The sequence below is a fragment of the Pinus tabuliformis genome, chromosome X (genome assembly GCF_031772625.1).
Source record: "Pinus tabuliformis cultivar Carrire ecotype Pingquan chromosome X, CPIR1, whole genome shotgun sequence".
In the NCBI taxonomy this organism is placed as follows: domain Eukaryota; kingdom Viridiplantae; phylum Streptophyta; class Pinopsida; order Pinales; family Pinaceae; genus Pinus; species Pinus tabuliformis.
This window is the reverse complement of record NC_142308.1, coordinates 129444431-129458222: the sequence shown is the minus strand read 5'-3', so window position 1 is coordinate 129458222 and position 13792 is coordinate 129444431. Positions and strand designations below refer to the sequence as shown.

At 38.0% G+C, this 13792-nt stretch overlaps 1 protein-coding gene across 4 annotated transcripts in view; it reads right to left on the bottom strand.

Annotated features, from left to right (window-relative positions):
- The window catches only part of LOC149138769 (uncharacterized), a 264909-nt gene that overhangs the window by 158845 nt on the left and 92272 nt on the right, over nucleotides 1-13792 (bottom strand). For all 4 annotated transcript variants that reach the window (XM_089450134.1, XM_089450131.1, XM_089450133.1 and 1 more), the window contains exon 8: nucleotides 12910-12993. In XM_089450134.1, the coding sequence (XP_089306260.1) occupies nucleotides 12910-12993 (84 nt within the window). The remainder of the gene's footprint in view (nucleotides 1-12909; nucleotides 12994-13792) is intronic.

Sequence of the window (13792 nt, the reverse complement as noted above, 5' to 3'; positions counted from 1 at the left end):
GCCAGCCCCACAGATGCACCATGCACTTGGCAAATGACCTAGGACTTGTATGTTGATGTGGCATCACTTACGCCATCATCTGAGACCTTACAGATGGACAACAGCCATCTTCAACTCACTTGGAGACCCATGAGGTCACTTGTGTGCTCTCACAGCCATTGTGAGCACCACAAGTTTATTATGGGGAGAACAAGGGAACAACCCCTTGTCCATTACTTTTGGAAGTCGAATTCATCATTTTGGCACTTATGGACTTCACCAGACCTCTTAGAGAGCCCAACAATATGCATTATTAATTATTCAACCTCTTGGGAGGCTTATTATTTTGTTTATGAGCTACTTTGGTGGGCCTGTCACCAATAGATAGTTATTTGCACATTTATTATTTTGTTTATGAGCTACTTTGGTGGGCTTGTCACCAATAGATAGTTATTTGCACATTTATTATTTTGTTTATGAGCTACTTTGGTGGACTTGTCACCAATAGATAGTTATTTGCACATTATTTTTAGTTGATGGGCTAATGTAGGCTCAAATTATGTAATTCAAACTCCTAATGAGTGTATAAATAGGAGAGACATGAATTCATTTTGATCATCACTTGGATTTGCAACTTATATCTCTTTAGAGATTTTCGCTATCCTTCTTGGAGGACGAATTTTTGGAGCATGGAATGAATTTTGATGTTTGGATAATTTTCATATGTCTTGGAGCTTCTTGATGGCAAATTTTTTGGATGGTTGGATATATTCTTATACATGTAAGTACATTTTAATGCTATTCTTTCTTTCTAATTTTGTCACATACATTGTTGTTGGGATTTCGTTATACTAGGGCTTATTTGTTGCATCTCTTATGCGAAGTTGTGGAAATTTTGTTTCTGGATAGTGAATGCTTCATGTATGGGCCATGTATAATGAATGAATGTTCCTAGGGATGTTTCATTACTAAAATTCATCTTGATAAGCCATTTATCTTGCAAAACGAAGTATAAAGTCTTTGAAGCTTTTTTTGTTGCTACCCTAGTGCCAAGCGAAGTTGTCTTTGAGGCCTCCTTGACCTAGAAAATTCAAAGGTCCATAGTCATAATTCTACCTGACTCTAATCTCCCCAAAGGATTAGGCAATAGTCCACCCAAAGGTGATCACCTTAAAGCTTATTCCTTTCACCTTCCCCTCTTTTCTAGGTCTAACCTACATAGGTCACCTAGGGCATCAACTATCTCACAATCTAGCCATCCAAACACTTCGATTTTTGGTCCACAACTGCATTGGTGTGTCCTCAAGAAAACCTCTAAATTTCATGAAATTATGATAGTAGGATCTTCAGATATTGCAAGCCCTAGCTTGAAGACTGATTCTTGTCCCTGGTTTCCTTAGGCTAGAAACCTCACTGGAATCAATCAATTATCTTTTATTGAGAATTCCTTCCTTGATCCCCTTCTCCCCCTTGATTAGGTCAAGTATATCATTGGTTGCTAACCCCTAACCCCTTGACCTAACCCGAGTCCACTTAGTCCCGTGTGATCCCATACACTAAGGGTAATTCTTCAAGGATCATTGTGAATCCAAGCTTTCACAAGAATTTCAAGGTCTAGGAACCTCTGTTATAAGATACATACCGTAAACCTAAACTTTGAAGTTCCCCTTATGGCCTTCCTTGAGAACTTTAAACCTTACCTCCAAAGCAAACAAAGCCACATATTTGAGCCTCTCTTGTGAATAGGCTTCTAGGATCACCCCTCACCCTATCATTGGTCTATCCATTTAGTGATCCTCATCCTCATCATAACGAGTCTCCACCCATCAGTGAAAGTCCGTAAAGAGCGGGGAGCCTTAATCGTGGTGACACTGGGCTATCGCTCCATTTGTCTCCCTTAGCCTAGTAGTATCCCTTCAAGAATCCCCTTTTAGGACCCCCACTAGTTTGATCAATAATAGGGACCATGCCCCAAACACTATTCTTTACAATGGATTCGTACTCTTCCACCAATGCATCAACCCATACGGGGTGCTCTACTGCTTCCTTGAAAGAGAATGGCTCAGTCTCTACAAGCTCAATCATTAGCGCTATGTACCCAGTGTATTGATTAGATGACCTTCTGTGTTTGCGCAAATTTGAAGGAGCTCCCACATTCTCCCTCGCATCCTACACTAATATATCAGCTTCACTGACCCTTTTCCTGCCTTCTCTGGATGGTTTTGCTTGAGTGAATTTCTCCACCCTCTGCTCCTCAACTTGCGGTTGCTCCACAACTTCCTGAGGCCCCTCCTTTGGAGCTAAAAGCTCCTCTTCTAGTGGGATCTGAAGCTCCCTCTCATGACAACACGGCATGGCTTTCTCCTCATCAAACTTTACATCCCTTCGCACCACTGTCATTCTAAGGGATGGAAGCTACACACGGTAGTTGTGGGGAGTTTCTGTGTAACCAACAAAAACCCCCAATTCTATTGTCGGCTCAAGCTTCTTCCTTGATTCTTTAGAGACATGGCAGTAAATAGAGGCTCCAAAAATCCTGAAGTGCGACACATCCGGTGTTATGAATAAAATATATATAAATAATATAAATATAAATAATGAAGGTAATTGTAGAATGATTAGTTAATCAGTAATTAGTATTGAAGAGGCATGTCTAAACGGGACATGACCTTCCATGAAGAGGCACCTGCCTAGGGTATATAAGCAGGCCCTCACTCTCATTTGTATCATATTCTCATTCATACATTATAATATATATTTTTGTATCTTCAATGGAGATCTGCATATTCCAAGTCTTCTGGAGTATTGGACTTAAGTACGAACTTTTTTCGCACCATTGGTATTACAGTTGTTTGATCCTCTAGCCGCAACTGCTGCTCAGAGCCAATCTAATCTGGTCTTTGGCTGTCGGAATTCGTCAACCTTGTTGTCGTCGCAATTGAAGCGTTTCACTCTCAAGTTGGAGTTTCTCCATTTTCATCAAGCCCTTGGCCATTAAGTAAAAATAAATAATTAATTAATTAATTAAGAAAAACAAAAAAAATTACATAACAAAAAAAAAAAAAAAAAAAAAAAATAATAATAATAATAATAAAAATTCGTAAACAAAAAATTAGATAAATAAATTAAAAACAAAAAAGTATTATATATATTACCTACAGCCGAAATTCGTCGACATTATCGAGGCATACAATCCTGTCTATACGATTTTACCTGTGCATGTCGTGTAATTCAAGCCACTACCGACACTGCCCCTAACACAACCAACTCCACTTTACTTGCCCGCGCATGAAAAATAATTCGTCTGCGCCGCACACTGCAGTGGTGTTGTCGCCGCTAGAGCCACCACAGCTTATTTTACAGTCGCAGACACTTCAAACTGCAGTCGTTTCTCTGTGCCATCATCCTTAATAGCGTACCTCACCACCATCCAACGAACCCGCCGTATCAAGCATCTTCCTCCATAACCCCCCTGCAACTAATCGTTGTCGTTGCTATCGTCCAGACCGCTCGCGCTGTCTGAAGCCACTACCAACAGATTAACCACCAGCAGTTGACTGTCTTCCTTGCTCCGTCGTCTCACCCTGATCCCTCACGCCGCAGTCCGACAAAACACTCCAAAATCGTTGGCAGACGGCAGACGCCAAAACTGTCGCTACCCACACCACCGCATAGATCCCACCACCCCTCCTCCATTTTCCTCTCATCTATGTTGGACCACAGGCTCTCGACAGGGGCATCAGACATCTCATAGTAGGTTTCTTGTTGGTCTTGGCCTACCATTCACATTTTCGTACAACGGTTGGTGTTGTTTATAGGAAATTGTTTTCGGGTTAATTATATTCCATTCCATTTGAACCGTACAATTAAAAAAATAAAAATCAAAGTGTTGCACCGATCACGGTTCCACCCATTGAATAGAAAAAGAAAAAACAAAACGGGTCAAGGATCTAAAAAGATAAAAAGGAAGAGTTTATACATCCGAAAGGTTAAACTTCAATAATATTTATAAAGAGAAAATATTATTTAAATGTATAAATTAATAGAAGATCAAGGTGTTATATTATTTAAAAAAAAGGGGCAATTAAAAAAAAATAATAATAATAATAATTTAATTCTCTACATTTCAAGGAAAACTATAATACAAGGTGTTTAAAAAAAAATTGAAGCATAAAAGAAATTATAAGAAAAATATATATCAAAAGAGACCAAGTTGAATCACTATCAAATTACTCATTAAGTAAAGTTATTTTAAGGATTTATAGAAAATAAGGGGTTACTTTTAAAACCCTAAGTTCATCCTAAAGAAGCAAAATGGAGCCTAATACAGAAATGAAGGCTGGAAGATTCCCGGAAACTAAATATAACTATGCCTCAGTGTTATTTAGAATTAAAGGGTCTATTGCGCGAAAAGATGTTACTATCGTTATCTTGCCAGCCAAAGGTAGAAATTATATAAAACCTAAAATCGTAAACCAATTAGTGATTCTCGAGTCAAATATAATCGAAAAATTAGACTGTTATGACAACAAAAATATGAAATAACCAATTTACAATTAAACATTGGAGATTATACATTCATATCACAATTCTCAGTTCAAAACCTATGGAGCGATCAAGGTGACATTATTTTAGGTTCATTCTGGATGGAAACACTAGGTTCCTTCATCATGAATACGAAGAAGAAGTTTTTGACATGTTCTTACAAAAAGAAAAAAATAACAGTACAAGATGTTACAATGAAGCCGAATTCAATAATACCAGAAGACGTACTAGATATCACAAAAGTAATTTTTCAAGAGGGTAAAAAAGTACTACAAAATATGCAAAGAGAAGTTGAAAAATCACTGTTGAAAAAAATGAAGAAGTTTCTCGGCTTAAAGACCATAGTGAAAAACTACTAACGCAAATTAAGAAGCTTAAAAAGGACAAGAAGTCATTGGAAAACAAGGTACAACAGCTTATCGAGAAGGAAACATCACATGTAGAAATCCAAGTTGAAGAGAAAGGAATAAATACTTATCATATCATAACTCAAGAAGAAGGCAAACCGGTTGAAGAAAAGATGCACCTAGATGTTACAGTTTAGATGATAAACATCCCACCTGAAGGTTCTGTAACCAACTCAACAACATTGTAACCTGAAGTAAATTAGAATATTGCCACACACATGATAGGAGAAAGACAAACCAAAAGAACTCCTTATCTACATCTGAATCATAAGAACAGACATCTCAATCAATCTACGAATTTGTATCACTCTAAACATAAACAACAAACTTATGTTCCGAAGACTACTAATGTCAGTACAATTCAGTCTTGTGATAACAATTCACATGAAGTATCCAGTAACCACAAGATTCCACAAAAGATTAATTTAGGATGGTCAGATCCATTCTCAGTGCGACAGTTTTGTTTATCACTTAGAGAATCATATCATCCTGTTTAAAAAAGATGACAGTTCTGAGACAAGAAGACATTCGAAAAAAATAAAAATTAAAAATTAAAAAAAGATCAAACCTTTTCATCAGTAAGCTTCGAGGAAAAAGCTTTTTGAGGAAGGCAATGTTATGAATTAAGAGGCATGTCTAAATGTGATGTGTCCTTCCATGAAGGGGCACCTGCCTAGGGTATATAAGCGGCCCTCACTCTCATTTGTATCATATTCTCATTCATACATTTTAATATATAATCTAGTATCTTCAATGGAGATCTACATATTCCAAGTCTTCTGGAGTATTTGACTTAAATACGAACTCTGTTCGCACCATCCAGATTCCTTCCCAAGAAAGCCTCCTCCGATGTAATCACGCCCAAAATCCGATAAGGACTCTGGTTCTATAAATAGACTGCTTTGGGGTGTTGTTAACTCTCACTGAATGATGCCTTCTTTCGCACAGAAATTTTTAAATTCATTCGACATGTACTCACCTCCATTATCACTCTTGAGAGCCTTCACCTTCTTGTCAATTTCTTTCTCAACCAATGCCTTGAATTCTACGAACTTGGAGAATGTCTCATCTTTCTTCCACATGAAGAAGATCTAGCACTTCTGTGAGAAGTCATCAATAAAAATGACAAAATATTTGTGTCTAGCAGTGGAGGTTGTCGAGAAAGGTCCACAGACATCAGAGTGGATCCTTTCAAGGACTGCATGTGCTTTGTTGTCTCGATCATGGAATGTGGATTTTGTGTACTTCCCCAAGGTACATCCTTTGCATACATCCTGCTACTCAAGTGCTCCTTTGGGGAGGCCAGTGGTTATTTGCTGCATAATATTCAAGGCGCCATGATGCAAATGGCCAAGTCTTATCGCGCCCATGCACTTTCTCTGCCTTAGTGCTTAATGCAGCACAATCTTCCACATCTAGCTTATACAAGTTCTTCACACGAACCCCGATCTGCTTCACTTGTCCCATGGCTATGTGTCTCAGGAATGATTTCCCTTTGCTGAAGATCACATCATAACCACAGTCTTCCCAAACTGCAACAAAGATAAAAGAAGAACAATTAGAAACAAAGAACAAAAAAAAAACTTTAGGCCCAAAACAAATATGACATCCTTAAGTCTAGGAGGGGAGCCCGACTTCCTCTGAAAGGTGAATGTAACGATCTCGATTGCACTATACCTTTTTTCGTCCCCCATCTCAATGTGCGTCTGCAAATCTTTCTCCTCCGGGTCACTGAAAATCTCTCCACACCTTGTCATGTGGAACAACGCCCCTGAGTCCAAGTACCACACGCTCCCCATCACGGTGTTGGCCATGCATGCCATAAGGGTTAAGTTAAGCTCAAACTGTGAAGCCAAGGCTTCACCTACTACTCCTCTTGAGGTCTTCTTGCTTGCCTTTTTGTGTAAACACTTTGTGCCATAGTTCCCGAATTCATGGCAATGGAAGCATTCAATTTTGGACAAATCTTTCTTCTTGCCCCCTTGGCTGGATTCTGTTTTGATTTGGATTTATTCTCTTTTCCCTTCTTTCCGATTCCAACCAAAGCAAATTTTTCTCCATCCTCGCCCTTGGATGAAGTTCCATCTGGTATTCCGCCTTATTTCCTCCTATACCAAATCGGACCATAAGCGTCCCCAATTCGGTAATTTCTCCCTCCCGTTCATCGAATCTTGGTAGCTATGCCAGCTCTTGGCAAAGCCTAGAAAGGCTAGGCTTACCAAATCATCATCTAAAAGAGTAACACCAACTCTTGTAAGCTCATCACAAACTTGTGTGAACCTGCTCAAATATTGTGAGATAGTGTCATTCTTCTACATCTTGATATTTCAAAGTTTATCCATGAGCACCAGCTTCTTGTGGTCACTACTATTCTGGAACAGATCTGTTAGTGCCTGTCACATTGTATAAGGAGTTTATTTCCCATGGAGATTGGTGACAATGTGGTTCCGTACTCGCTCCAATATTATTCTCCTCACCTTCGTTACATATTTCTTCCACTAAGCAAGGTTCTAGCAATCCATTGTCATCCAATACCACCTCCATGCGATCCTTCCATGCGATGAAATTAGAGGTACTTTCCAAGGCATACTCTAGTCTCAGCCTTTTGAAGATCATCTTCTCAGCTTTGAAGAGATCCTGCTACATTGAACTGCAAATTCAAACCTTCTGAGAAACAACTTCGAAATTCCTACTCTAATGTGAATCCTGCTTTGATACCATGTAGAAATTATGGTGTAGATTTGCAACTGCTCATGAAATTTTAATCAAAATCACAAGACACAAACCTACTCTACTGCTCTACGGAATTCAATTCACAATTTAGAACATCAATCACAAACATGCAATTAGAAATAACACACATGCACACTGTATTTTTTCCGCGGGAAAGCAAACTGCTAAAAACCCCAATGTCTGCGTGCATTAATATGATGAATAGAGATGTATTACAATTGCTTTGCTCAACTGAGCACAACCTGCAAGTGAATAACCTATCTCTCTGCTCACTGAGAAGCTCTGACCCAGACTTAGTCAATTTCTGCCTCTGCTTGAGCCCCTATTTCCTTGCACAATTCTTTGAAAAATTAGGCCCCTATTATTTAGGAATTTCTCCAAAATGGATTGCACAATTCCCAAGGTTGATCATTTGACTGCATGCAACACTTGTACACTCAAGACTAGTCTAGAACTGATGTTACATTGCCTTGGAATCTCCACCACAACTGGGGAACTCGAATTCTCTGCATGCACTAGCTATTTTGGGTTGATTGATCGGTTAATTGAATGATCACTGAGTTTAACTAAAGTCCTACTGAACAAATGACCTTCCATTAGTTCCTCCAATAGTTGGAACTAGTTTAATTGAAAACAACTTGAAATAACTGACCTTGATTGCTACAAATTAGCAATCACACGTGCTTAACTGAACTATAACTCCTCCAACTCGAATTTACCAAGTAAAATGGGTGACACAAGCCATGTCAGACAAGTTAACTACATCCAAGTTGTCTGCTAATGTGGAAATTCGAATTTTCTCAATTTAATCAAGGCAAAATCAAATTGAGAATTTCTTGTTGCATTTTTCAACACTTAGGATACACAAAATAATAAGATCAATGAAACTCCCAGCTTCACAATTCATACTCAAATTATCTAACCCTAACAGTAATATACTTTTGCATTTGCATCAATAGAACTCAACAACAAACAATTCTTGTTATCTGCAACACCTCGTCAACACAATTATACTCGCTCTGCCAATTTGCCCGCAATAATGCTTAGACCAGTGTTCTTAAATCTTAGCTTGTGTTATACTTGTACAGCAGTAGTACAAAATCAAATGCTCATGAACAAGAATTAGCAGCCTCAGTAGCTCAACACTACAAACCCTGCATGAACCCGATCTCAATAGCTCTTACTCAAGATATATGTGCCTCTGTCAAATCTTAGCAATATTCTAATCAGTGGTGATTGAAGATACTCTTAACTGTTAGAAAAAATTAAGTAGGATCGGTCTTCATAATTATATTTGTACTTGTATCAATGTAAATTTATTAAAAAGAAAAGAAAAAGAAAAAGCCATTATTATTATTATTATTTCTCTAGATAAGCATGTTCTGCATGCTTGTAGGGTTTCTTGAGTCAATAAGAAATCTTATCATGAGTCAAAGTCCCTTTTGGGCAATTTGTAATCAAAAGAAAAATATTAGTTTCGAGTCTAGAAGAGTTTATTTGACCCTAAGACCAAGTCCGCCCCCCTTCCAAAGAGAAGCTTGCCTAAAGGAGGCCTAATTCTACCACATTAAGAGGCTATATATAGGAGAAACTCCGCCCTCTTTTGGACACACACTCACAAGTTTGATCTACAAGCAAGAGAAGTAGAAAAAGTGTGAATGTCAAGGAGAAGAGCAAGGGCAAGCAAGAAGGAATTATCTCTATTTTTGTCATCTCTTGTTCACATGTGCGAAATTTTGGGGAAGCATTCTTTGAAGGGCTAACTTGGTGCTTGAGGAGGTCTTGATATTGGTCTTTGGGTCTTGAATGCTGCACTTTGAACTAATTCTATAAGAAGAGAAGAATTTTCTGGGTTTTCCCCTTGGAAGGGTTTTCCCCTGGCTTGGAGCCTACACCTTGGGTTCTTTTGTTCTTGTGATCTTCATGTACTTTATGGTTTTGGTAATTGCTTGATGAAGAAGATATAATAAAATAATTAATCACCAACAAATATCACAAGTAATTATCAAGTAAGAGGAATCAAACCCTAATCTACAATACCCTTGATTTCTCAACATTAACAGTGCATCAAGCCCTAACTGGTCAATTCTAGCTCAACCATATGTCACCATGCAAACTCAGTTAAACTAGCAGGATCAGTAGCATATATAAAGAGCAGCAGTGACACAATTACACTTATGGCAATAAACAGTGAAGCAGTGCATTCCTCAATTACACTTATAAAGCAATATAAGACTTTAACATCAAGTGCATGTCAATGATCAAAATTATCTGCCATAGATTTCTTTCGCCCTTGAAGATGCCTTAATTCAGAGTTTGACACATGAAGATGTCACTAATGCCATCAAACAATAGGTCCAAGCTTCACCTCTCTGGTAAGCCCTTATACAGGCCTCAAAAAAATCTTGTCACAACTCAACCTTGAACAATTTGACTGACACTTTGAAATAGCTTCTCGGATCAGCCCTTAAGTATGCAAAAATACCTCAGAAATACACAGCTTGCCTTGTCACAATGTGGTCCAGATTCCAACTTGGAGATATCGCAAAGTAAGTCCTGCCCTTTCCCGTTGTCAAAGTAATACCACTGATGGCACTGATATTAAAAGTTCTATACTTCAACACAGGCCTTGTTTGATCCATGGTCTTCCTTGACCTTGAAAAGGTGTTTGGAACTGCTTCTGAAAAAGACTTGAAAAAAAAAAAAAGCTGCCACAGGAGTGCTGTCCAAAAGCCTCAGGAAAAATGAAAAGTGGCCTCAGAAAACCCTAAAATATTCCTTCAAAAGAGAACGAAATTGTTCACTGAAGGGTTTCCAAATTAGGTTTTCAACTATTCCAAAAGGAGAGAAGTTGTCTTTAGTGTGACTTTTTGGACTTTACAGTGCTGGAATCCAGCGAAAAATTTGGAGGTGAAATTTTAATTTGTGTTATTTAAACTGGTTTTTTGACTGTATATATGAATTCAGCACCCTGAAAAACCCCTAGGGCACTTCGATTGTGCATGGGTTACCCATCAAGCTTGTGATTTCAATAAATTCCTGCCAGATTTTAGAGAAATTAGACCGGAAAAAACCCACCGGAAAAGCTTCCAAAAATTCGCACTAAAGACAACTCGAAAAGGAGATCAACATGCCTCAGATCTTGACTTCACAATCTGAATTTATCCTTAAGTGGCCTTAATGCAATCTTAGAAACTAATCTTGAATATTGCCTCAGAAAAGGGGTCCTTGACATGCTTCAAAAATTCTGTTATAGAGAGCCAAGATCAGGCTTATAGGCCATCGTAACTGTTGTCAGAAAGGAATCATACAAAGTGCAAGACAGTCATGAATTAACCAGCGAATTGCCACAGAGAAATAATCCACGGAACAACCCTTTCAATACCCTGTAACAGAGGTCCGAATAGACTCCAATCTATGTCATGAAAAGAGTCCGATAAAGTTCTTGAGATAGGTCCGAGAACTGCCCTTAACGGTAGCTTTAAAGCAGTCTCAATTCATCTGAAATGAGCCTCAGGAAAGGAGAACCAAACCTCAGGAAACTTCCTCAAAAAGACATCAGAGCAAGTGCGAACAGCCTCAGGGGAACAGGGCCAAACTTCAGGCAGACATCAAGGATTAACCCCTTGAGCAGTGCGAGATAAATCACAGAATTGCAATGTTTATCCAGAAGAACCCCCGCGAAAGATGAAAGATGAAGCCCCAAAAAATCAGTGTAACATACCTCAGAATAGACTCAAATCAACACAGAAGAGAATAACAACTAAAGCCCAGAAATTATCTCCGAAATTCGGCCTCCTGCATAAGAGTACTCATTTTGCACCCGGCCTCAGAAGATAACATCATAAGATCTGGGTGAACGAGTGATGATTTGAGGAGGAAATGAGTCCTCAATTTATAGTGAAGGAGGGGGGTTTCTAGAGGGGCTCACATGGCCTAAATTCATGGAGCTAACCTGTCAACTATGAAATTTTAATTTTCAACTTCAAATTTTTGGAGCCAATTTTTAACTACCCTTTTTAGGTCGACTTTGACAAATAGAGAATTATTATTTTAGGCTTCCTTTTAAAGCCTGATGGGGCCTAAAATAATCGCTATTTGGTGGGCAAATAAAACCACACATAATAATCAAATTTAGTTCAACATTTTTCCAGTCACCAAACTAACTTTCAATATCAATTTTCGGGCTCCTTGACCATATATTTGAGGCACAAACTTTGATTGAGCATATATCCTGAACCATGAGGAGTTATTGGGGCGTGTCACCTACTGTTGGAATCGGCACGAGGAGAATCAAATGAACATGACCTTGCTTGCAGAAATACTAAACTTCTTATCCAAAAGCGCGGCATCATGACCACGCTGCAGGAGCTTTTCATCCTTCTAGGGCTTCTTGACCAGTGGTGCTTCCAATCAATGCTTCATTAGACAAATATTAAGAGTGTTCAAAGATGATGTTGCCATTAACGTTAACATCATTGAACGATTATCCATAAGGATGAATAATAATACATATAAATGTTTGAGTAAAATTGATATGATGGAAGACAATGAGTGTGTATATATATACTACGCATACCCTCAGCGAGATATCCTTTCATGAAGTCATATCCTTTGAGATATATCCTTGCATTATACTAATTTCTATTTATGCATTATTTAATTATATTATTTTATATATTTATGTTCATAACATACTCCTATTTGATACTTTTCAAGTTTCAACAATGGAATGAATTTTACTGCTCCAAAGCCTGCCATCATTCACTGGTGATTGGTTCAATGCAATCAAACTTAACATGCCACTGCCTGATGCCATTGTTCCCAAATCACTCTCATCTTGAATGTTTCTTACCAATTTATACATCTTGAGTGAAATGAGCACGTATTTTTGAAGCATTTCAGTCTTCTCATTAAAGAAGCCTTCTTGCTACATGTGGAAATATGATCATTCATGCTATTTACGTGAATTTATAAATTTCCCATGGTTTGCTGAAAGATGGGTTGCCGTGTATAACTACAGCTTTTGTATACAAATAAGTAAAGATACGCAAACCATTTGAAAGAAGCTTTCTGAATAAACAAGCATTGAAGCACAAAATGGTGTTTTAACATAGATAACATACAATAATTATATAAATGTACAACAAAAAACCATATGGTAGGTCAATGGGACTGAACAAAAAAGGATGAATATGGTACAGTACTCAAAGCCACTGAACAACAATGAAACAAAATGCCATACCTTCCCAACCAATGACCTTCAAATTCCTCAGAATATTCGTTGGAATGCACTCCACACATAGTATTCTCACTTGAATATACACTCCTGCAGCATAGATTATAGTCCCTTCGTATCAAGATTTTATATATGAAAGCAAAACTATCGTTAGCATAAACAAAACCCAGCCTGGCAGAATGTTTCTCATTGCTACGCAAAGACGACAGCTCCAGGCATTGTATAAATAGTTCACTAGTCAAAGCTCTGGTTTTCAGTAATTATCTTGAACTATGTCATTGCAGTGATGAAATAAGCAAAAAGTCTCACACAATACAGACAATCATAACTTGTTGTAATGGCTTTGAGCCCAATAGTTGACCTATCCTACTGCCCTGAATAATCTGGGGTTTACCCTCAGTACTATTACAGCAAAATGCAACACCAATAAAATGTGTGAAAGTCCCGAGCACAAGGTATTAGTTGGTGTAACTAGGAAAGGTTAACCACTCTAACCACAATACAACTTCCTCACTCTTTACGTTGCTTCCCATCCAGCTCAAGGAGGGTGTCATTATGGAAATGAATTCTAAGTCCAAATAGATTTATGTGACTATGATGTCAATTGAACCAATGTGTTGATTTGGAATCTTGTTACAGTAATTTTTAGGGGAGGTGTAAGGAAGGCTCAAAATCAAGTCGAAAGCCTCCGTGTGATTACTTGATTGAAGTTTATAAGGTTTTTCCCAAATTTGAAATTTAGAGATGTCTTAGTGTAATGTTATTTAATATTCTGCATGTGAGTTTAAGAAATTTAACAAATAAATCGATGTGAATGAGAAGTCTGTGCTCAAGAAATGATGTTAGAAATATATTCGGAAATAAGAAGTGACAATGCAAAAATTTCTTG